The 22,461-nt window shown below is 32.2% G+C and overlaps 4 protein-coding genes and 1 long non-coding RNA gene across 6 annotated transcripts; 3 read left to right on the plus strand and 2 right to left on the minus strand.

Moving 5' to 3' along the window:
* The first annotated feature begins 1,361 nt into the window (after positions 1-1,361).
* Positions 1,362-3,010, plus strand: LOC11411225 (uncharacterized). Its single transcript, XM_003629281.4, has 3 exons — positions 1,362-1,556; positions 1,774-2,207; positions 2,313-3,010. The coding sequence occupies exons 1-3, from the start codon at positions 1,466-1,468 to the stop codon at positions 2,814-2,816; spliced, it is 1,029 nt and encodes a 342-aa protein (XP_003629329.1). The 5' UTR covers positions 1,362-1,465; the 3' UTR covers positions 2,817-3,010.
* Positions 3,011-3,894: 884 nt separating this feature from the next.
* On the plus strand, positions 3,895-4,721 carry LOC11408163 (uncharacterized). The gene has a single exon (XM_003629282.4). The coding sequence runs from the start codon at positions 3,960-3,962 to the stop codon at positions 4,509-4,511; it is 552 nt and encodes a 183-aa protein (XP_003629330.1). The 5' UTR covers positions 3,895-3,959; the 3' UTR covers positions 4,512-4,721.
* Positions 4,722-5,121: 400 nt separating this feature from the next.
* On the minus strand, positions 5,122-8,773 carry LOC11422569 (uncharacterized RNA-binding protein C17H9.04c). 2 transcript variants are annotated; one of them, XM_013590902.3, is made up of 7 exons: positions 8,424-8,773; positions 6,514-6,905; positions 6,333-6,387; positions 6,080-6,153; positions 5,794-5,954; positions 5,550-5,630; positions 5,122-5,396 (listed from the first exon to the last, which is right to left on the minus strand). In XM_013590902.3, exons 1-7 carry the CDS (start codon positions 8,587-8,589, stop codon positions 5,348-5,350), a joined length of 978 nt encoding a protein of 325 aa, XP_013446356.1. In that variant the 5' UTR covers positions 8,590-8,773; the 3' UTR covers positions 5,122-5,347. The 2 variants fall into 2 exon arrangements, with proteins under 2 accessions (XP_013446356.1, XP_003629331.1); XM_003629283.4 differs by having other exon boundaries at positions 5,141-5,396; positions 6,360-6,387; positions 8,424-8,770.
* A 6,118-nt stretch (positions 8,774-14,891) lies between these two features.
* Positions 14,892-15,795, minus strand: LOC120577730 (uncharacterized). Its single transcript, XR_005643685.1, has 2 exons — positions 15,633-15,795; positions 14,892-15,162 (listed from the first exon to the last, which is right to left on the minus strand). It is a non-coding gene; the product is annotated as an uncharacterized lncRNA (long non-coding RNA).
* A 3,275-nt stretch (positions 15,796-19,070) lies between these two features.
* On the plus strand, positions 19,071-20,820 carry LOC11426555 (endoglucanase 10). The gene is made up of 3 exons (XM_003629285.3): positions 19,071-19,308; positions 19,704-19,987; positions 20,191-20,820. Exons 1-3 carry the CDS (start codon positions 19,071-19,073, stop codon positions 20,632-20,634), a joined length of 966 nt encoding a protein of 321 aa, XP_003629333.2. The 3' UTR covers positions 20,635-20,820.
* Positions 20,821-22,461: the final 1,641 nt, after the last annotated feature.

Here is a 22,461-nt window from a genome sequence, read left to right on the forward strand (position 1 = left end):
GATGAGTGTGACAAAGGGGAATGCATTTTTAAGATGTTGTTTTGAGCTTGATCATGCTCCTTTATCAATTCAAACTTGACAGATAGTAGAGCAGTAGGATTAAGTTCAAAAGAATATATTAGAATGCATTCTTTTTTGTCATGAATCATCCTGTATGAAGGGATTCGATGTGATAACCTATATAGTTGATTTGGTATAATACAATTGTTGTGTTCTCTTCATTAAAAATCCTCTCGAAACACAACAAAAACTCTGAAAAATCTTCCTTCCAAAAGATATGAACACCAAGAGGTTGCTAAGAGCTAGATCTTACTGCCTTGGAGATATAAAAATCTCAGTTGGCAAGGCAGCAAGATCTAACTCAAAACAATCCTATTGAAATACCTTGTCTTTCACCATTATGTTGCAAATCTAATTTCAAAGAGGTTCTTAAGAACCTGATCCAGTTGACCTGCCGATCGAAACATGTCAGTTGGCAGGCCAGTTGGATCAAGTACAAAAGCAGTTCTTTGAACACCTTTCTTGAAGATTTATCATTTCTATTATTATGGTTTTTTAATTTGTTTATTTATGTTGTGTATTATTTATTTATTTTTTTCTATGTCATTTGCCACGAAAGCTCTCCAAAAATCAAACTTAAACACAGTCTGGTGTTGTTCAGATTATATAATTCGAAAATATTTAGAGCAGTTGAGATTATATAATCTGAAACCTCCCAGACTATGTGCACTATGACGTTTCACCCAAGATTTGGACGGTTTTTTGTGTCTTTAATGCATTTTTGGTCGGTTGGACCATGACAAACCTTTCATTTGACTATAGTTATGATTTAGACTGGTTTAAGACTTTAAATAGGCTTGCATCGTCAAAAAATTCATTCATTCTTCACTTCCCATCTTTTCTTACTTTTTCTTAACATTTTTTTAGTTTTTTTAGGAATGTTTATGGTGTCATAGTCAATGTTGATAGTCATTGTTGATCGTTCATAGAATCCCTGCAATTGCTTTGCAACTCATGCGGGGATTCTACGACGGTCAGCAGAGACCTTTGACATCAAATCAAACACAGAAAATGTATTTCATTTATTTTTGGATTCTAAAATTCAGAAATCCCTAACAATCTAGTTCAGATTTTATAATCCGAACCATGGGTATTTTGGGAAATTTCATAGGACGCGTGAGAATATGGTAGGGTGAAAAAAGTAATACTCTTAAAAAAAAACCTAATATAGATGATGGCCCATAATTCAAAAACCGTAACCTAACGGCTAGTTCATTGTATAATGTATATTGTTTTAGGTCTTCTAACGGTCATATTTTGATACTATCTACCTATCTTCCTTTATAAATAACCCCCGCCGTTTGGCTAATCACACATCTTCTTTTATCTTCTTTACAATCAAACAATCTTGCGCTTAAATCTCTCTCTCTGTGTAAGATCACATCCCTTTCAATCACTTTCAACAATGGAGACTCCTTCATCCACTGCAAGAAGAGTCACAAGGTCACAAACAACCACCTTGACTGCTTCCAACATCAACAACATCCCATCTTCAAGTGAGTAGTTCTTTCCAAAAAAAAATCGATTTTGGAAAATGGGTTTGGAATTTTCTTATAAAAATGGGTTTGATTTTTGAATGATTTTTCTTTATAAAAATTCAATTTCGGAAAATGGGTTTCGATCATTCTCAAGTATGATGATTTTTCTCATCAAAGATTCGATTTTGGAAATTGGGTTTTGATCATTTTTTCTCTCATGATTTTCTTGGTTCAGGGAAGATCGAAGACTCGGAAAAGAACGCTTCGAAATCAAGACAAAGAAAGGGGCAAGCACAACAACAGGATCGGTGTGCACTGATCGACATATCCAATGATTCTCCCATCGTTGGCCTTGCGAATGGCGAGATTGAGACACCTCTGTCGAGTATTGCGAAGCAAAGAGGAAGCCGGGTGAAGAAGACTCCTGGTTCTGGTGAAGCTTTGTTGAGGGGACAAGTGAAGACCCTTTTGCAGAAAGTTGAAGAAGAAGCTGAGATTTCTAAACTCACAATGGATGTTCGTCCTTTTCTTCAATTTGTTAACTCTCCAATGCAACTTCTTGCCCCAACTCCTGCAAACACCCCTCAAATCCCCAATGTTCACGACACTGCCATTGGTTTCACTGAGTTTTCACCTTCTTCTGTTGTTCAAGAACAACTCATTCCTCAGGTTTGTCACAGTCTTCTTAAAACCAATGTATTTTATGTATTACATATATTTTTAGTAGATTGTCAAATAGTAGATTGATTTTTTGTATTTGATTTTTGTTATTAGGTGCTGAATCAAGAGAGTGTTGAATCTGAAAAGAATGTGCTAAGTCCACTGCTGTTAGATTTCTCTGACAAATCTGAGGTTACAGAAGACTCTAAGATGGGGTCCACAGAAGATGATGGTGATTCTATTTGGTCAATTCAAGTCAATGCAAGCACACATGATGATGAAGATGATGATGAGGAAATAGCTGAGGTAGAAGAAGATGAGGTGGATGATTACTATGAGGGTGTTGAAGAAGAGGAAGAGTATGCTGATGGAGGGTTGCTACTTGATGAACTGTGTGAGGGTTTGAGCAACATAGGTGTGAATGAAGGAAATGTGGTTCCAAAGTTTGCTGGGAAACATACAAGATTTTTGTATGATAGTGATGAAGATGAGATTGTGGAAGAGGTTGTTGAAGAATCTGCTGATTCTAACTCTGAGATTTTGCATTTGAAGGGGTTGCCAACTCCAAAAGGAAAGCATATTCGTTTTTCTGAGGAGGAAGAGAAATCTGATCTGTGATTCAGTGTTTGTTTTTGTTTAGTTTTTGTTGGCTGTCTCTCTTTTGACACCACTTTTTGGCTTTTGTTTCTTTTTATCTGAATGGAGCTAATGCTAGGACCATAACATGTGGTTGAATGCTCCAATGAAATTGTTTCTTTCATTATTGCTTAATTGACAAGATTCTTGGTTCATTACCAGCAAGTTTATGATTATATCCATATGATAGCAGTTCTAAATAATGGCATAATCTTAAGGTAGATTGGTAAATGTTTCAAAGCCAAAAGGTACTATATGACATGGTATAGAGTAAACGAACATGAGATTAATCATTCTAAAGTTACTCTAAAGTAATAATCTTTACAGTAAAAAAAGTAATACTTTATCCAAGTCTTCTAAAACTAAACTTGTGACCATTGCTGCCACTTATCAGATTCATCCATTTTTAATGCACATGTAATGTAATATAGTTACAAGGATAATTTGCTGTATTTTCACACGCCAAAGCATCAAGCAGATGTTGGTGTATGTAATCTAGAGGAGAAAAACTACTATAATGAAATAGTGACTAGGAGAAACATTGTCATCATACATGTTCTTGGCCACAGCCATTGTTCTAGTTCTAAACTTTGAAACTTCTTTGGCAAACAATGTACAATATTCAACGGCAAAGGTACTAAATTTATTTTGTTTAAAATTGAACATAATTTACAGTTCAAAACTCAGTTTAAGCTATAAATTATGAAAAATATTAACAAAATAAATTATGTATTTTTTGCGCCTAGTGGGAGGTGAAAGAAATACCACATAGGGGTGGTATATATTCCTATCATCCTATGAGTGGCAGGTTGATAGCACGAGAGTGTGGCTAGTTTGTTAAAAAAAGGTGTGTACTCTGTAAAGGAAATTGTGGAAAGTAATAAAAAATTACTTTAAAAAAAATGAGAATCTTAAAATCCATCTCAAAAGAAAGGGCTCCCTAATGAACAAGGGGGTGCAGAGAGTAATTTTTGGATGAGTTTGCATGCACTACATCCTGTTCTGAAATGTCTTCTATTGGTTGGCCCCATGTCAGGATAATGATATAAAAAGGGATGAGAAAAATATAACCACACAGTATGTTATCTTCATTCCTCAGCCATATTCATTCTAAGAAGAAAAGAGATGGGAACCACCTCCCTCTCTTCAAACTCACCTTCCCTCATCAATATTATTCTAACTAGACGTTCAAGTTCACTCCCATCAACCAGACACAACCGATTCCTCTCATTTCAACCTAGCACTTCCCTCACTTTCCACTCCATCATCTGCAGCAGCAGCAGTAGCACCAACACAAACACGGACGACGATGAAAAAGATTCAGTTCAAGCACCAACTCCAACACCAGCTGAACCGGTTGAACTAAGGCTGCGGCGAAGATCGAAAAGACAAGCTAGAAAACAGAGAGAGAATGGAACTCTCACAAATAGCATACAGCAACCCAAGGCAAAGGCTGCTCCTAAGAAATGGGAGGACATGAGTTTCACTGAGAAGGCACTTGAGCTTTATGTAGGAGAGAAAGGTGCTCTCTTTTGGCTTAACAAATTTGCATATGCTTCAATCTTCATAATGATTGGGCTGTGGATAGCGTTTAGGTTTGTGGGTCCTGCACTTAATATTTATCAGCTGGATCAACCTCTACTGTCACCTGAGGATGTACTGAAGGGATCTTCCTGATCTCAAGTTTTGAAGGAATTTTATGAAGCACAGGTGCTCCTGAATTATGTTGTTAAGGTTCAGAATTTGGTCTGTCTTTTATCATAATGCATACAAAGATTGGGTGTAATTTGATGTACAATACTATAACTATTTAGGAGTACAAAAACCAATCATTTTGGTTAAATGAGGGTTTCAATGATAGTCCTTCATTTTTCTTCTTTTTATTCAGGGATACAACCACTTTTGTTTTTGATGCGCCGATGAAATACAAAAATGCTAAGTATCCTAGTAAAGATGATGTTAGTAGTTACAGTCTGTCAAAATAAAAACGATGTTTGTAGTTACATGTTCTTAAATTGCAATTGCAATTGCAGTTGCAAAACCATTGAGGAGACTTCCAAAGCACAACAATGTGGCTATGGTTGCATATAACAAGGAATTGGATTAGTCTTGCGAATTTTATGGTAACAGATTCAGTTTACAGTTGATGACAATTGTCATTGAAACACGCTGAAGTGTTGAACCCCAACGATTAAATATGGCCACATGAGTTGAGGGGCATCAAGTGAACCAAAAGGTTGTAACAATATAACTGAATTTGAGAAAGATGGACAACGAGCTAACTATATGAACAGAATAATCACAACTCCCCAAAATCATCTAAATTTCAGAGTATTTATAATAAGCATACAGCTTTCGGAAACTGAAAGATACACTGTCATTTATGTCTTATGTGAATACAATGAGCCTGTCATGAATATCATCGTTTTGCTGGCAAAGTACATGCTATAAATTAAAAACAAAACTCATCAAAACTAGGGCAAGCAACAAAAATACAACCAATGAATTCAACATTACACAACATTGACGGGTTGCATGGGTGCCACTCTAAGCGTTTTACACCTGCAAATGAGAAAACGTTGATTATTCAATAGCGTGATGGCGGATGCCAACATACTTAATAGAATCATAATGACTAGCATGATATTGCCTTCAATTGGAGGGCTTTCAATTTTGCACCTCGAAATAAATAGACTACATGAAAGAGAGAATCACCTGTTACACTCTAGTCTGGACGCATAATTATGATTGTTGCAATTTGTGCACATCCAATCACCACTTCGCCATTGCTTAGCTCTAATAAGTCAAATAGATAAAAGTATTTAAATTGTGAGCCTATGAAAGTATAATACCATCATTGAAGACCTATAAGATGAACAATTACAGGATAATAAATCTGTGTGTGTGTGTGTGTGTAAGTGTGCGCGCGCGTGAAGTTTGGTGGAGAAGAATTAATTACCCTTTTCCAAGGAGTGCAGTAGAAGAAACTTGAGGTGGAATTGGAAAGAGTGGGGGCATTGGCAAACTTGGTGCTGAACTAGAGTTAATGCCGGTATAAGCAGGAAAGAGTGCAGGTCTTGGTTCTGCACTGGTCCCTACTGCTTGCTGCTGATCATTCGTCTGTAAACGAAGAAAGATTGTATGTAAGACTGTAGGAGAAGAATATCATTAAAAAAAAAAAGAGCATGTAAAACCACAACAGTGGTCAGTGAATCAGAAAGTAACAACGGAAACAAAATCCTTACAGATCCTACGTTCAATCTCTTGTTATCCCAGTCATAACCCAATTCTTCAGAAGCTAACCGTTTTGTGCCAAGTGCTTTACACCAAAAAAGAAGTGGAAACAACATGAAGTTTAACAACAATTGCTACCAAAAAATGAAAAATCTAAAATATTGAAGAGCTCCACATAAACCATAAGAGAGAATACTCCGAGAGTTGTGAACTAGAGCATAGTATCTGTTCGTAGAAGATATAACTAATGCAATTTGCACTTACAATCCACACCAAGGAAGGAAGCAATACCTGGTGGAGAAGCATTGCATTTTTTACACTGCAAATTATTTCAACATTGAATCAGAAAAATAATGAATACTTCATTACTTGTGTAGTTCAACATCATTTAGATATAAAGTTTAAGACCATCAACATCATTTAGATATAAAGTTTAAGACCATACTTGTGCGCGTGAGGAGTAATTGTGGAAGCCACAGTTACAGACCCAGTCCCCATTGCGCCACCCATTTGGGTTCTGACTAGAGGAATTTTCATATGGATGTCCAGAACTATAATTTACACCTGGTGGCCAAAGGGAAACTGACTGGAGACCAAACTTTTGTGCTCCAGTAACAGGCCAGTTATAATTCAAATTCAGCGACTGTGGTGGCCCACCGTTTCCAATCAATCCAATATTCATCCTTTGCTCTGGTCCTCCCGGAACCCTGGAAAAATAATGTGGATAAGCAGAGAAAGATGCTCCTGTCATAGCAATTGCTGGCATGGCCGCTACCTCCTTTGGTTGTCCGCATTTCTTGCACTTCTCTCTTGATGCATAATTGTTGTTAGTGCAACCTATTTATCCATTGCATATAAACACATCCCCACAAAGCAGCCACAGAAGGAAAGGAACCCACACCAACACGTCGCACGCACACCAAATACACATACAAAAAGCACAAAACATCTCAACCTAGTTGATACCAAGTTCTTCATCTCAATTTGAAAAAGAAGATCATAAACCAAACGAACACATGCCAAGCTAAACTTGAGCATCATTTTATCACTCACTAACAAGTGGGAAGGAAAACCTATATACATGTATGACATAAATAGACCTCAAATGCGTGATGGCATAACTCTTACCTTGAGAGTTATACAGTTTTTAACTTTTAAAACAAAATACAGAAAGTTGGGACATTTGTGAAATTACAACAAACAAACTTTCACCAAGTTGTTGAAAACTACCCTAAACCACACGTATGTGAAGATGTGGTTGTCTTATAAACAAGCTAGAAACAACTACGAGTCCGTTTGGATTGACTTTTATTAACTTATCTACTGACATATAAACACTTGTGAGACTATGGGAGGACCTTATAAATGCTGTTTATAACATGTACATAAGTTGTTCTTAATTATTTATATAAGCTCTCCAGGGTGACTTGCTCTATCTGGACAAACAACTTAATTTTCATTTATAGCATACATGCTTATCTTGATAAGCACTATGTATAAGCTATTTATATAACAAAAGATATAATAGAGTTCGTATAAGCAATAAAAAAATTCATAATCTATCTTGTAGAACTTATGAAAATAAGTTGAAAACCTATCTTGTAGAACTTATGAAAATAAGCTGAGAACGGTCGTTCAACATGTCATAGGACCCATTTGGATTGACTTATTTTTGAGCTTATGCAAAACAGCTTATGCAAATAAATAAGCTTTTATGCATTATTCCTAAGTTTGTCAAGGTAGTTTATGAATAAACAACCTATGAAGATACAATTTTCAATAGTGAGAACTTATGAATTAACATAAAAGCTTATCTATTTGCATAAACTATTTTTCATAAGCTCAAAAATACATCAATCTGTTCTTTCAAAAAAAATAAAAAAAAATACATCAATCCAAACAGACACATAATCTATTTTCACAAGTTCTCTCAAACAGTCTCAAATAAGTAAATGCAAACAAGTCGTTATAAAAACAGTATGTACTATGTAGTTTATATGAAAGCTATTTCCCTTCATTTGATCTTTTGTTACAAACTATATTATACATAAGCACTTAGACGATAAGCGCTTAATCAAAATAACTACATTACTACACTAGACGATTTGGAAACATGCAACTTATTTCACACATTTTCCACTCGCTCATACCAATTTAACACTTAATAATAAAAACATACAAAAATTTCTTTTCTCACCACCTCAATAAAATCTCCAAGAAATAAATAAAAGTATGAAAAACAAAACCACCCAATTCAAAAATGACATGAATAAACAAGAAAATTGAACATTTCAATATACAAATGAAATACCCAAGACGAAAAAGGAGAGAAGGGGGGTTCAGAGAGTAACTAACCGGTGCAGATCCAATCACCAATACGAGGAAGCCATTTGGAATCAGCAGGGGTTTTGGTATCAACAAGAAGACGTGGTTGTTTGCATCGATTGCAGAATGATCTGAAAGCGTAGTTTCTGTTGTTGCAACCACTGCACTCCCAATCACCTTCTCTTCCTTCCCCCATTCTTCTTCTTCTTCTTCTTCTTCTTCTTCTTCTTAATTTCACTGTCTTATTCTTCTGGGAACGAAATAATAACCAGAGGAAAAAGGATTTTGGTTTTGGAACAAGGAAAACAAATGAAAAATTTATTTGTATTTGTATATATGAAAATGAAAAATATACTCACCCAACCCAATGTCTCCTTTTTTATAAGATCATTTTTATTTATAATTGCATTAATTATTTATCTATCTTGTCTGATAAGCACAATAAGCTACAAGACAATATTATGCTGCTTATGATTCAAACTCCGAATTTTTCACTTTTCATTTTTAAAATGTGTGAGCTATTTTAAAAATTATCAACATAACCCATTTATTTTTCCTCCGAAAAATAACATACCCTATTTAATTAAATATTCTTCTTCAATCAATAATAAATATTATTTTAAAAATATAAATTAATTATTTTTCTTAAAAGATAAAATTATAAAAATAGTAGTAATACAAACATTTAATACGACTATCAATTTTTATAATTTCATGATTAGCCAAAATAGTCATATATTTATGGACGGATGTAGTAATAATTACATATCTACAATTATGTTCATTATAATTATAGTCGAGCCTGAAGCGAAACATGATATGTTTAAGTATAAAGTTGTTCATTAGGCACCTGGCAATTGATCATAAGTACCTCAAATTTTCAGAAAAAATACCTCCAATTTAAGTTCACAGGAACGCGAGTTGGAGGAAAAAACAGATTGTTTTGTGGCTCGTGATAGCCCTTGCTTCTTTTATGAGTGTGAGGTGCAACGTGCCATGTGTTGGTTCCGTTAAGATGGTATGGAGTCGATGTCTGGGTCTCCAACGAGCTCGCATAGTTTGTCTTTTGGTTCTCTGTCACCCCTATATTATTGGTCTTATCTCTAGCCGCTTTGGGCAGTGTGTGTGGCCCCTATTTGGGAGGTGGTTTTGTAATTCAGCGTGTCTTGGGTAGGTTGTTGATGTTTTGTGTGGTGTCCATCTCTCTTTTTTAGTGGTGTTTAAGTGTTCTTTCTGGTTTTTAGAGAAAAATAATTTTTGAACAATTTTATTTTTTTTAACAATTTTTTTGACAACTTTCTCTCTCTTATTCACATTATGTTTTTACTTTCTCTCTATTGTTTTGGATGTGTCAATACCTTATTTTATTTGTAAAATTTTGGTTATCTCAAAATTTATCATATAAATGGATGTTCAAATAACACAACTGGTTTTTAGATTTGTTTTTGTTGCGGTGGTTTAGTATTTATGGCATGTCCTTGTATCTCTACTTTATAGAGTTTGCTCTTCGGCTTATTATTATTATTATTATATTGCCTTTAAAAAAAGAGTAAATTACAGTCTCCTCTGAGAAATACTTAAAGGGAAATGTTAACTAGTGCCCCCGGAGCACTGGTTAAGGAATTTAAATAGTAATTTTTTATGAAAGTTTGTGTAATAAAGTGCATTAAAGGGAAATGTTAACAAGACACATACTTAAATTACACTACGCTCTTTTGTTATGTCAAAATATACACTACTCTTCTCTCTTAAGGATGATAAATAATAGTTTATTTGTCTTTATTATCCACCATATCTATGTGGTGCTTGAACACCAACATGAGACGTGTTATGATTTTCACCAGCATGAATGAATTGGTTAAGTTACGTCTTCAACTCATCCAACTAGTCGGTAGGGGTTATGAAAATGTTAACACTGCTTCAAAGCTTTGTATTTGACATGAGTTTCCACTTGATCTACTTGAGATATCATTCACTTGAGAGATGTAGATACCGAAAAAAATATCAAAAAACATTGAAATGAACGAAATGATACAATGAAGTGTAGATTTACTAGAGACATATATATTTATATAAAGGAAAAAGTTTACTTGTGCCCTTAAGGCGTATGTTAAGAAAACCAAATATATAAATATAGTATTAGAAATTGTGCATTTAACATCTAAAAAGTTTAAAAGTATATTTTCTCAATGCAAAATTTATTTTCATTTCCTTTTTTAGTTCTTAATTTGTGCCATTAGCGCACAAGTTAACATGACCCTTATATGGTGCAATATTATCCACATAAATTATTGATGTATTGTACACCACATAAAACATAAAAGACATTTTATATAACGTTAGTGATATATTGACCACACACACAAAAAAAAAAAAAAAATGTTGGTGCATTACTAGCCAAAAATAAATGTATGTGCATTATTGACCACGGAAAAAAAGTATGAACCCTAGAAGAAAAAAAAAAGTGTCGATACTATAATATTATATCCTATCCAGTGAAATTGCTTCTTCATCTTCATTACGGAAATTTGAATGCCTTCATTTGTTTCTCTTTTGAGTGGTTGGTCTCCTCTTTCAATATCCATGAATTCTTGAAAAAAAATTGTATCTCCACAAATGTATCTTCCCGTTACTCAACTTCATCTCTATTGCATAGTTTTCACATCGACCATGAGGGAGAAAGTGGACACCCATCCTTCAGAAATACACGAATAAAATGATTGAGCATTAATCCAAGGTAGATATATGATAGAGATGAAGTGGTGATAGAGGAGTGTAGTATAAGTAAGGTTTGTTAGATATATGTGTGAAGAATATTTTCTTCTTAAACATGGTTGAGTTTTGATGATAACAAACTCACATCATAAAAGAAGAAAATCTATGGAGGCACGAGATGAAGATTATGATTAAAGATTAGTGTCTAGACTTCTTGGTTATACTTTTTGTAAGTATGACATTTATCATTTTATTTATCATTCTTAAATTATGGAACAACTTAAAATGCTCAGAAAATAATTACAGACATTTCTCTAAGTCCCTCATATGAAGCAATGCCTAAAAATTTCTTGAAAAGTGATTTTGCAAGAAAATATTTTTTCGCTAGAATAAATAATTGATTATGGACATGAAATCATTAGTTATGCCAAATAATATTTGCTTCAAAATGTTTCAAAATATAATGCCATATTTGATTTAAGGCATAATGGATTATGAGGCCAAATCATGTTGCATATCATTTTTCTAAATGCTTTATCGTTATTACATAATATAAGGTGCAATGGCTGGTTGATTAATTTGAGCAGCAACGGCTACCTTTTTAATTTAACCAGCAACGGCTATATTTCTTTAATTTGACAACGTTCTTTTTTATTAATTTGGCAGCAACTATTTTCTTTTTTCAAAAGTAGCATTGCTTCATAAACATCTTTTTAACCTCTATAAATTCAATTGAGAATCAAAGCAATTTACACACAACAACTTTCATTATCTCAATTGACATTTTCAATATTATTTGCTTTTAAACTTTCATTCAAATTGTTTGGAAAACTTTGCATACACTTTAACATTTATTCAAAAGTTTTATGAGCACTAAATCCATTTGTTAGAGTGATATTGATAAAGATATACAACCATATATTAGATATTGTTTGGTGTTTGTGTTGTAATCAAGAGAGGTGGTTTCTTTCTTGCGGTTATGTTAGAAAGATTGTTAGGGGGTGAGATTGCTTGTAACAAAGATTCTAATATAGTGAATTCCTTCGCGGGGTGTGAAGGGAGTGGACCGACCCTAAGGTTTAGAGGGGAACCACTATAAACTCTCTTTTGTCTTTTTTCTTCCCTTACTCTTTTATTGAAACACCCCCCCCCCCCCCCCCCCCCCCCCCAGGTTACAATATGATAACTCTGAAACAACTCGTAACTTGTGTTTGGAAGAGAACAACAATTAACTAGTTCAATAGCGAACGATGTTAACCACCATTAAAGGTATTTTCAAAAGTTCAAGGTGTTTATTAGCAATCCTACGTACGTAAAGAGCAATCTTCATTTCAACTATCACATGTGGAGACCCAAATAAGATTTCAACACTATGAGATGGGTTTCCTTGAGAACCCTATGACACGTCGATATTTGGAAAACATGAACACCACGTGGCTTCCTGGTTATAGGAAGAAGATATATTTATATTTGTTTGTAACAAGACAATATGAAATTCAAGTAACTTTATCTGTAATATGATTGTTACAAAATATATTTTATCTTTTTTTTTATATTTTTTTTAACCAAATTAAGAAGGGCTCCATTTGAGATTTGGACTAAACAAAATATATTTTATCTTAACAAACACGTGTTCATAAAATATTTGGTTGATTATTCAAATTGACTTTATGATATACTTCAAGTTTAAAAATTGACTGTATAAAAAAAATCATTTCTTGTAATTTGAGATTCTTCAACAAAAATTCCTCTATTTTTTCTTGTAGACGTAAAGTTCAGAACAGTGACATGGATGTTGAATTTGGTCATGATTGTTTTCATGCATAATTATAACATTCAAATATGATATTCCATGTAAAATTAGAATTTTCCGACAAGAGACGAATTAATTATTAAGTATAAAGTATTTAATAAAAGGAAATGTTAATGAGTGCCTCCGAGACACTATTTAAGGGTATCAAGTATGGGGAACATATTTATAATTAATTTCCCCCTTGAATTTTATTATGAAGTTCCTACCATGTCTACAAAATTAGGGAAAAAAATTTGACCTATTAGTATATGCTTACTCGAAATAAAATTGCACATTTAGGTCAACAAATATAAATAAGTTGAGGCATCAGAATGCTATAAAACTTTCATATCCTTTCTTTATATTTTTATTGACGTCTCTCCTAAAAATCAATTTCTTAGGTTGAAGTTTCCATTATTTTATTTTATTTTTAGTTTTTGGTGCTATAAAACTTCATAATTAATATGTTCCTTGTCAGAAGTTTTATAGGAAATGAACCTATAGGTCACTTTTATAGAGTTTATGTCTACATGAAAAAATATGAGGGAAAAAATAGGAAAAATCTCAAATAACATGGGTAAGATATGTGGTTTTTTTTCCTTCTTATTGGTCATTTTTCAGACTTCGTGTATATTATCTGGTCAATTTGAATAATTAACCCTAAAATATATCAATAGCATCAACCGACAATCATACATAAAGCATATATTTTTGTTGTTTTAATACGGAAAGAGTTATTCAATAAAAATAATATCCACACGGCATTAGCTATATAGTACGAATCATACGTTTTAATTACATCAATTGTGTGGATACAATTTCGAGTTGAAAAAAATGGAAATGGATTAGAAAAGAATAAAAGGTATTAAAATATATACTTAATCATAAATTTTGATATTTATCAATGGAAAATTCTTATTCCAATTTTTTTTTATATTTATCGTTGATAAATTTTTGGTTTGTGTCTTATTTGTTATATTTATCAGTGATAAAAAAATTTCCCTTGTTTTTGTTTTATATTAACTAAGGACTCACTACCAACAAAAAGATATACGATCACTATCAAAAAAAAAAAACTGAGGACAAATATTTGTTTCTTGAATAAAAAAATATATTTTAAGGGAATAACTAAAATACTTGTTCATTAAAAAAAAACTAAAATACTTGTCTTGAGTTTTTATATATTTTTTTGTCAAGCGAGTTTTTATATTTTTATTAATGAAAAATATTTTTTTCGTTATTTTTAGTTTTTATTATATTTAACTGTGACAAATATATAATTTTTATTATATTTATCTGTTACAAATATTGTCTCTTGTTTTCTTAATATTTTTCTCGTGTTTTTTATTATATTCATCGTTAACAATACTTTTTTTTAAGAAATCAAAAGGATATAAATAAATTCAGTTTACTTATGTTCAATTTAGGTTAATGTAAATTAAGTTTACTTATGTTCAATTTAGGTTAATGTAAATTTAGTTTACGTGTGTATATAGTATGTATATAAGAGGTTAGTGTAAATTCAGTTTACTTACGTTCAATCTAGGTTAATGTAAATTAAGTTTACTTACGTTCAATTTAGGTTATTTAGTTTACGTATGTATATAGGTATGTATATAGTATGTATATAAGAGGTTAGTGTAAATTCAGTTTACTTACGTTCAATCTAGGTTAATGTAAATTAAGTTTACTTATGTTCAATTTAGGAGTATATTAGTCATTCTGGGGTGTAACTTGTTTTTTTTTTGTGTGACTAACATCAGTCTATATTCTTTTGTCCAGTTCAATTATACGATGGAAAGATATATACTCCCCCGGTGACAAAAAAAATATTAGGGAAAATGATCTACTAAGTCAAATGTATTTGGTATGAAATTTAGCCAAAATCAGTTGACTTTTCGCACCCTTTTTTTTTTACATTTTAGAAAAAATGGCATATGTAATAAAAGAAGACAAACAAGCCATAAAAAAATGAAAAACAATGAAACTCATTGTACAAATTAAAACATCTCATCCATATTATTGCAAATTAAAAGCAATTACAAAAGGTGATGGAATCATAATCTCTCATGGAATATTCTCAAACTTTTAAACAAGGTTTAGAGCAAAAACATCTCTGACGGAAGCCACGACAACGTCCATCTGTGAAACCCTCTGTTAAGCACACAGTAGCACAATTTTGATCACTTAAACATAGTCCTTTAAAACTGTGACTTTGAGACAAACATTTCCTTGCCTCTACCACCATAATTGACCCCATCTCTGTCCAATTTATATCACAAAATCATTAACACAAGAAAATTTAAAATAACATTTACAAAACTAAAACTAAATGGAAATCAAATCACACAATGTATCAAATAAATAAATATTAAACACAACCATATAATATATTATCATCATCATCATCATCATCATTGTTATTATGACATGTGGTAATTAAGTGTATTTTTTAGAGAAATAAACTCAATATTCATTTCATCTGCAATCAAAGTATATATATGACGATAAACAGATGGAAGTTAACATAAAATACGGCTACATTTGTTAAAGATAAGTGTGTTATATTAGCGGTTAACTAATTAATAAAGTATATAGAGCTACATTCATTAAAGCATAAGTGTGTTACATTAGCAGTTAACTAATTAAATTAGATTGATGAAATAAAACTAGTTAATTAAGAGAAAAACATTAATAATAGTAGTATTAATTAAACATCAATAAACACCCACCTGTGGCCACCAAAACGAGAAGGAAGAGAAAGATGGTTCGAATTGAAAGGAATTGAAGAGCCATATAGGAGGAGACTTGTTTCAAAGAATAAAAGAGAACTAGTTGGAGAACTTGTTGAATGTGAAATGCAAATGAAGCTAGTTTGTCTTAAATAGGGTAAGAAATATATATTTTTTTCTTTCGGGGGAATAAAGGTTCTTTTCTATTTTCTAATAAATGGTCTCTTGATAGTTGTCAATGAATGAATATTTTATGCATACTGTATATAATATTTCAGATATTTGTCAATGAATAAATATTTTATGCATGCTGAATATAATATTTTAGATTGTTTAAAAAAATATATTTTTTTAGAAGTTTCTAATTGCATTGGTTAAAAAAACCTAAAATGGAAATTTTGGATTGGAAATAATAATTTTTTAATTTTCAAAAAGTTGACTTAAGTTGCATTTTTCAAGATAAAATTAATAAATTTGTTTCCTTAACATGTTCCCTAAAAGATCCCTTGTCAAGATAAAATTTTTAAACTTGATTCCTTAACAAGTGTTTTAAGGCACTCTTTAGCATTTTCACATAAATATAAGGGTTTTGATAGATGTACTTCCTAAACCAATAAATTAATGATTAATTGTATGAATCAAAGATTTATTTGTTAACTTTTGTATTTTTAAAAGCATCATTTTATTTTCTATAGGCATTACACATTTTTTTTATAAATATTTTATCTAAAACATATTCAATATTTACTATTATGAGTAATAAAAATTCAATAAAAATTAAATTTTATTTCAGTGACCCTTTTGGGCTTTGGTAAATATAAATTTTATGGAGTAAAATTGGATTTCGAAGTTCACCAGAATTAAGACATACCTCAAAGTTCAAAGAATATTGTATACTTACATATTATCTATTATTGAGATATTTACGTTGATTGTGAATACACTTTAACAATCATGCTCTTGTGATGTATGAACTACCTCCTTCTTAACTATATGGATGAACCACTTTAAGCATAAAAAGAGGTACATATTGAATGATTATATATTTTAATTTCAATATAAAATATCTTGGTTTAAATATCATCCACGTGTTGTGTGTTGCATGTCATTTAATTTTATGACACATAGGTTAATTAAGAAATTAAAAATTGCAATTGATATCATATGCTAAAAAGTATTACATTTTTTTAAGGATATAAAAATATTACATATTATCTTTTTTTAAATAAATAATTTGAAATATTAATTAAATAGACTAACAATTTAACATGTCAATGAAATTTAAGGGTTTGTAAAAAAAAAATTGTCAATGAGATTTAGTTCAAATTTCCTCTAAAATAAAATTAGATTTAGTCCAAATTTAAGTATTACATGGTCATTAAAATGTCATATAAAGTCAAACTCTCTCTGGACCACACTTTTTAAATCATTAGTTTGTTTCATAAAAATACGATCAAACATGATAATCTTTTTTGTATCTGATTGACTTTTGTTTGGTCAATACGGAAATGTAGAAGGTTTCCTGTCAATAAGAAATTAACATAATTAGAATGATCGACAAAATTAAGCATTTAGGGTTTTTTTATTGGCAATGATGAGAGACAAGACATGATAACTGTGTCTTATCACATCTCAATTTAGTGTATAATGAGACATCATAATATCATAATTTAATTATGAAACTTATCATATCTTGTCTCTCTACTTAAAAGTTCTTATAATAAATATGAGCTAGGTTGGAACCAGCGTGACAAGTTAAGAAAGTAAATTACTAATTTATCTCTTTAAAATATAATAAAACATTGATATAAATAAATAAAAACTAAAAATATATTGATATTAGATTTCAAAAATAAAATATTAATAATAAATTATTGAAATTAGAATATCTATAAATAAAATTATTATTAAAATTTACAAATATGAATGTTTTTCTTAAAGAGGTTAAAAGAAACTTAGATCAAAATAATCCTTTCAAGCACAACATGTGCGTAAAAAGGAAAAGTGCAAGTCAATGTAGCCAGGTTCCAAACAAAAAAAAGGGCAATACCACCATCACATAGTGTTGAAACATATACAAAGAGATGGAGTCGTCCACCCCGAATGAAAAACAGTGAATTTAGTTGATATGTGAGCCTTCAAACACCAGCAAGAATGAAACTTGACACACGCGAACAATTGCTCTAGAGAAAAATGTTTATTGTTAAAATTTTTTGCTCTTTTCAAATAAGCCAAATGCAAGCCAACTAGATCGCCTGAAAACAACCACAAATTTCCTTCATGAAGACACATTCGACCCACCAAGTGTTGAGAACCAATATCACTAGGTTGAGCAATGTAAATCTCCAACCAATGGAGAACTAGATGTCAAAGATTGCCGTAAAAGTCACACACCGTGAAAAGATGTTTGATTGTTTCCTCTTGACCACAACCTCCCGAACAAAACATAGAACCCGTTGGAACTACTCCTCGACGAACCAAATTATCATTTGTTGGTATTTTATTGTTAATAAGTTTTGAGGCAAAAAGAGAGACTTTATGAGGTACTGATTTATTCCAAATAATGTTTTAGTTCACATTGGTAGCACAATGATCAAAATGAGTGAGAATATTATAGTCCCCTTTGACAGAATAACCATCAATGAGATCAAGCTTCCAAACCCATTTGTCACTTACATTTTTCTGTAAAAAAATATTATCCAACAACAAACTACACCCCTCAATTGATCTTCCTCCCACGTAAACAATCTCCTTCTTCATCTCCACCCTTGACAATCTCCTTTTTTAAATGCATAGTCTCTATTTTATGGTTTCTTTTTTAACAAATTCTCTATTTTATAGTTAAGGACTATATTTGATGTAATACACACGGTCCACGCCATAAACTAATTTCCAAGTAAATGACTATTTGACCATACTTACAATTTTAATGATTAATTTGTCTTTTCAATTAAAAATAAAAAAGAAGAATCAAACAATATGAAGTTGTGAAGAAGAGTATCCAATCAGAAAGCAACTTGAGACATGACAACAAGCCGTCTTTGGTTTCTATATTTTACGTAATGTAAGCATAAGATGTTAGTTATATTCAACACTTGCAGAGTGGCGCTTAAATTGTATCGAACAAAATGCTTTTACATGTAATATTTTATTGACAAACTGAAAAATAAAATCACTAAACCTTAGCATTACTCACTCACATATATTCCTTCTCAAGAAAAATCTTAGCTTCTTTCACATAATAATAATATAATAACTAATAATAACAAATCTACTTTCGATTCTGTTTTAATCTGTAGAAGTTTCTCAATTAATATAATAACTAGTAACATGACCTCCTCATTTGTCTCACTTTCCACCATTTTCCAATTCCTTGCACCTTCAAATTCAAATCACCATTTATGACTTATCATTTTCAAGTTACTCACTGAGAATCACATGGAACTAAAGGTTGGTGATGATGGTGAGACAGACAGAAAACAATATGGGAGTGACTTGTTTTGGTGGTTAACAGTTTCCATCGTAGCGATCCTTGTAGTAGGTGCCGGTGTTTTTACTATACTAATTAACTTTCATCATCATCGCTCTCAATCTCATTCATCTCAACCCTACGACATCGTTCCAAAATATGCCTCTTCTCTTCAATTAGCCCTCCAATTTTTCGACGTCCAAAAATGTAACATAATCTAATCTCGTCTATTCTTAGATACCGTTTAGATTGACTTGCATTAACACTTATCGAACTCTTTGAGAGAGACATGTTCATAAACAGTTTTCAGGATAGTTTATGAAAACCGCTTATAACTTGTATAAAAACAGTTTGACTTAACTTCTTTTTTTTCTTTTTTATAGAAATCACTTATGTATAAAAGAACTTATATCATGAGTGCTTATCCTTTAAGCGTTTAATTAAGTTGTTATTGAAAGAGAATTTGGAATCGAGCATCTAATAGTTTGCTAAACATTTGCAAAAAATGAATGAAAATTTTCGACGGTATAAATTTTATTGAATATACTTTCTGTTATTGGATGAGTATAACAGAAAGTGGTGTATTTTGTTGTATTATGCAGCTGGTAAGGTACAGAATAATAGGGTTTGGTGGAGAGGGGATTCGGGGCTTAGAGATGGGAGTGAAGAGAATTTGGATTTGTCGAAAGGATTGTATGATGCTGGTGATCTTATGAAATTTGGGTTTCCAATGGCTTTCACTGCTACTGTCTTGTCTTGGGCTATTCTTGAATATGGAAATAACATGGATGCAGTGAAGCAGCTAGACTATGCACTAGAATCACTCAAGTGGATCACTGATTATCTTGTTAACGCACATCCTTTCGCTGATGTCCTTTACATTCAGGTCAACTTTTTTGTTTCAAGTTTCTACTTTCAGTCTGTAATTGCTATTGAGATCATAACTAGGGTTTTGATTAAAGGTCCGCGACCTCGTTCTGGGCTTGATATAACAATTTTTGAGTTAGAAAATATACTTTCGGTTTTCATTGCCATTGTTTTCTTGGATAAATGAAAAACTTTGGGATTTTCTGCTTTGTGTGATTGAAGGTAGGGGATCCTGAGGTGGACCACAATTGCTGGGAAAGGCCTGAAAACATGACTGAGAAAAGGCCACTCACTCAAGTTAACTCATCTTTTCCAGGAACAGAAGTTGCAGCAGAAACAGCAGCTGCACTTGCCGCAGCATCTTTGGTTTTTAAGGAGATTAATCTCACTTATTCTGAGATTCTTCGTGAACATGCTCAGCAACTGTTTATGTTCGCTGATACATACAGAGTTTCCTACAGTGTCAGTATCCCTCAAGTTGGAAAATACTATAACTCATCTGGTTATGGAGATGAACTTTTATGGGCTAGTAGTTGGCTCTATCATGCAACAAAGGATCCCTCATACCTTACTTATGTGACAGAGACGAATGAAAATGAGTTTGGTAGTATAGGAAGTGTATCATGGTTTAGTTGGGATGATAAACATGCTGCAACTCAGGTATGAAGTATGATGCAGTGTATTTATTTTTAACACATCATTTGGTATTTATTTTACTCTTGAGTATAGACTCAGTTACACTTTTACCCTACTTTGGTGATAATTTGATGAGATTGAAGAATATTGTAAGAAGTCAAGTAAGGATTTATAGAAAAGGAAATTTGAGTTTTTCAGATTTTGGGTGAATTACAATGTTTTATTTGATTTGTTCTGAACTGAAGAAGAATATTGAAAAATGATAGGAGCAATTTCTTTTGTAGATAATTTTCAGGAAAAATCAAGTATTGGATTATGTCATATAAATAAATATTGTCAATGGGAGTTGATCGTAACAATTATTAACTATGTTGTACCGACACTACAAATTAAAAGTGCATCCGGTGTCCGACACCGACACATGTGATTACATTTAACTATACTATTTTCTTAAATTATTACCAATGCCAACGTGTTTGAGTCAGTGGCATGTTCAATGACTATTTCTATGTCACTGTTTCATAGAATAAAAACTTCAAGAAATAGTTTTGAGCTAAACATAACTGGGAGACAAAAATCACACACTCAAAATGTAACTAAACCTTTATTATATTCATTATTGTGATGAATTTTCTCATGCATTTTGTGTGACATTGAATTAGGTTCTTTTGTCCAGAGTAAACTTCTTTGGTGCTAGAGATATCCCAGATGCAGAGAACCTTGACCTTCAAAAGTACAGAGAAACTTCTGAAATGCTCATGTGCAATCTTCTACCAGATTCACCAACAGCCACAACCAACAGAACCAAAAGTAGGATTCATTTCTTCCCTGTAGCATTTCCATAGTCCATGTGCATTCACTTCTGTTTGTTAATTCAGGAAAAAAGCTTGCTTGCATTTTAAGTCAATTAGGCATGTTAGTTATGAAACATAGACATGTACATTGACACTTTAACACCAGTAATAATTTGAGAAAATGGAATAATTAAACGTAATCACATATGTGAGACACCGGACATGTCTTCAACCTAAAGTGTTGATGTTATAAAGGTTGTTACTCATACAAACTTTGATTGCAAAACAGGTGGACAGATCTGGGTGGTACCATGGAACTCTTTGCAACATTCAGTGGCTTCTGCATTCTTAGCTGTTCTTTATAGTGATTACATGTTGACATCTCAAACTGAAAATTTATATTGTAGTGGGAAAATGTATAAGCCAGTGGATCTCCGCAAATTTGCAATTTCTCAGGTATGCATGTCTATAAAAATGACATCTATCATTTTATATCCTTATCATCAGGTCTGTTTTTAATTCGAATTCAAAAAGAAGTATGCAACCATGACTCCGAGGTTTTTTTATGTTTGCGCGTGCTGCCACGTTTGACTGCATTTGTCACAATATCAAGGATTGTGGCATGATTACAACGTGATGTGACCATGATTTAAAACCTTTCTAATGTGATTCTATAAACTCAGCATGGTTTGACGATACTAGCAACTTGGCTTTATGCTTACACGATTCTATAAACTCGGCATGTTTTAAAGATTACTAGCAAGTAGGCTTTATGCTCGAATTGCTCCTAATATTATGTTATTGTGTCACTCCTGAAAAATGGCAAATTAAAACTATTTCAGGTAGAGTATGTGTTGGGAGAAAATCCAATGAAGATGAGTTTTCTTGTGGGATATGGAAGTAACTACCCTAAATATATACATCATAGAGGATCTTCAATTCCAGTTAATGCTAAAACTGGGTGCAAGGATGGATTCAAGTGGTATGACTCACCTCAACCAAATCCTAATGTGGCATTTGGAGCTATAGTGGGTGGCCCCTTCTTCAATGAGACATATAATGA

The sequence above is a fragment of the Medicago truncatula genome, chromosome 8 (assembly GCF_003473485.1).
Source record: "Medicago truncatula cultivar Jemalong A17 chromosome 8, MtrunA17r5.0-ANR, whole genome shotgun sequence".
Taxonomy (NCBI): domain Eukaryota; kingdom Viridiplantae; phylum Streptophyta; class Magnoliopsida; order Fabales; family Fabaceae; genus Medicago; species Medicago truncatula.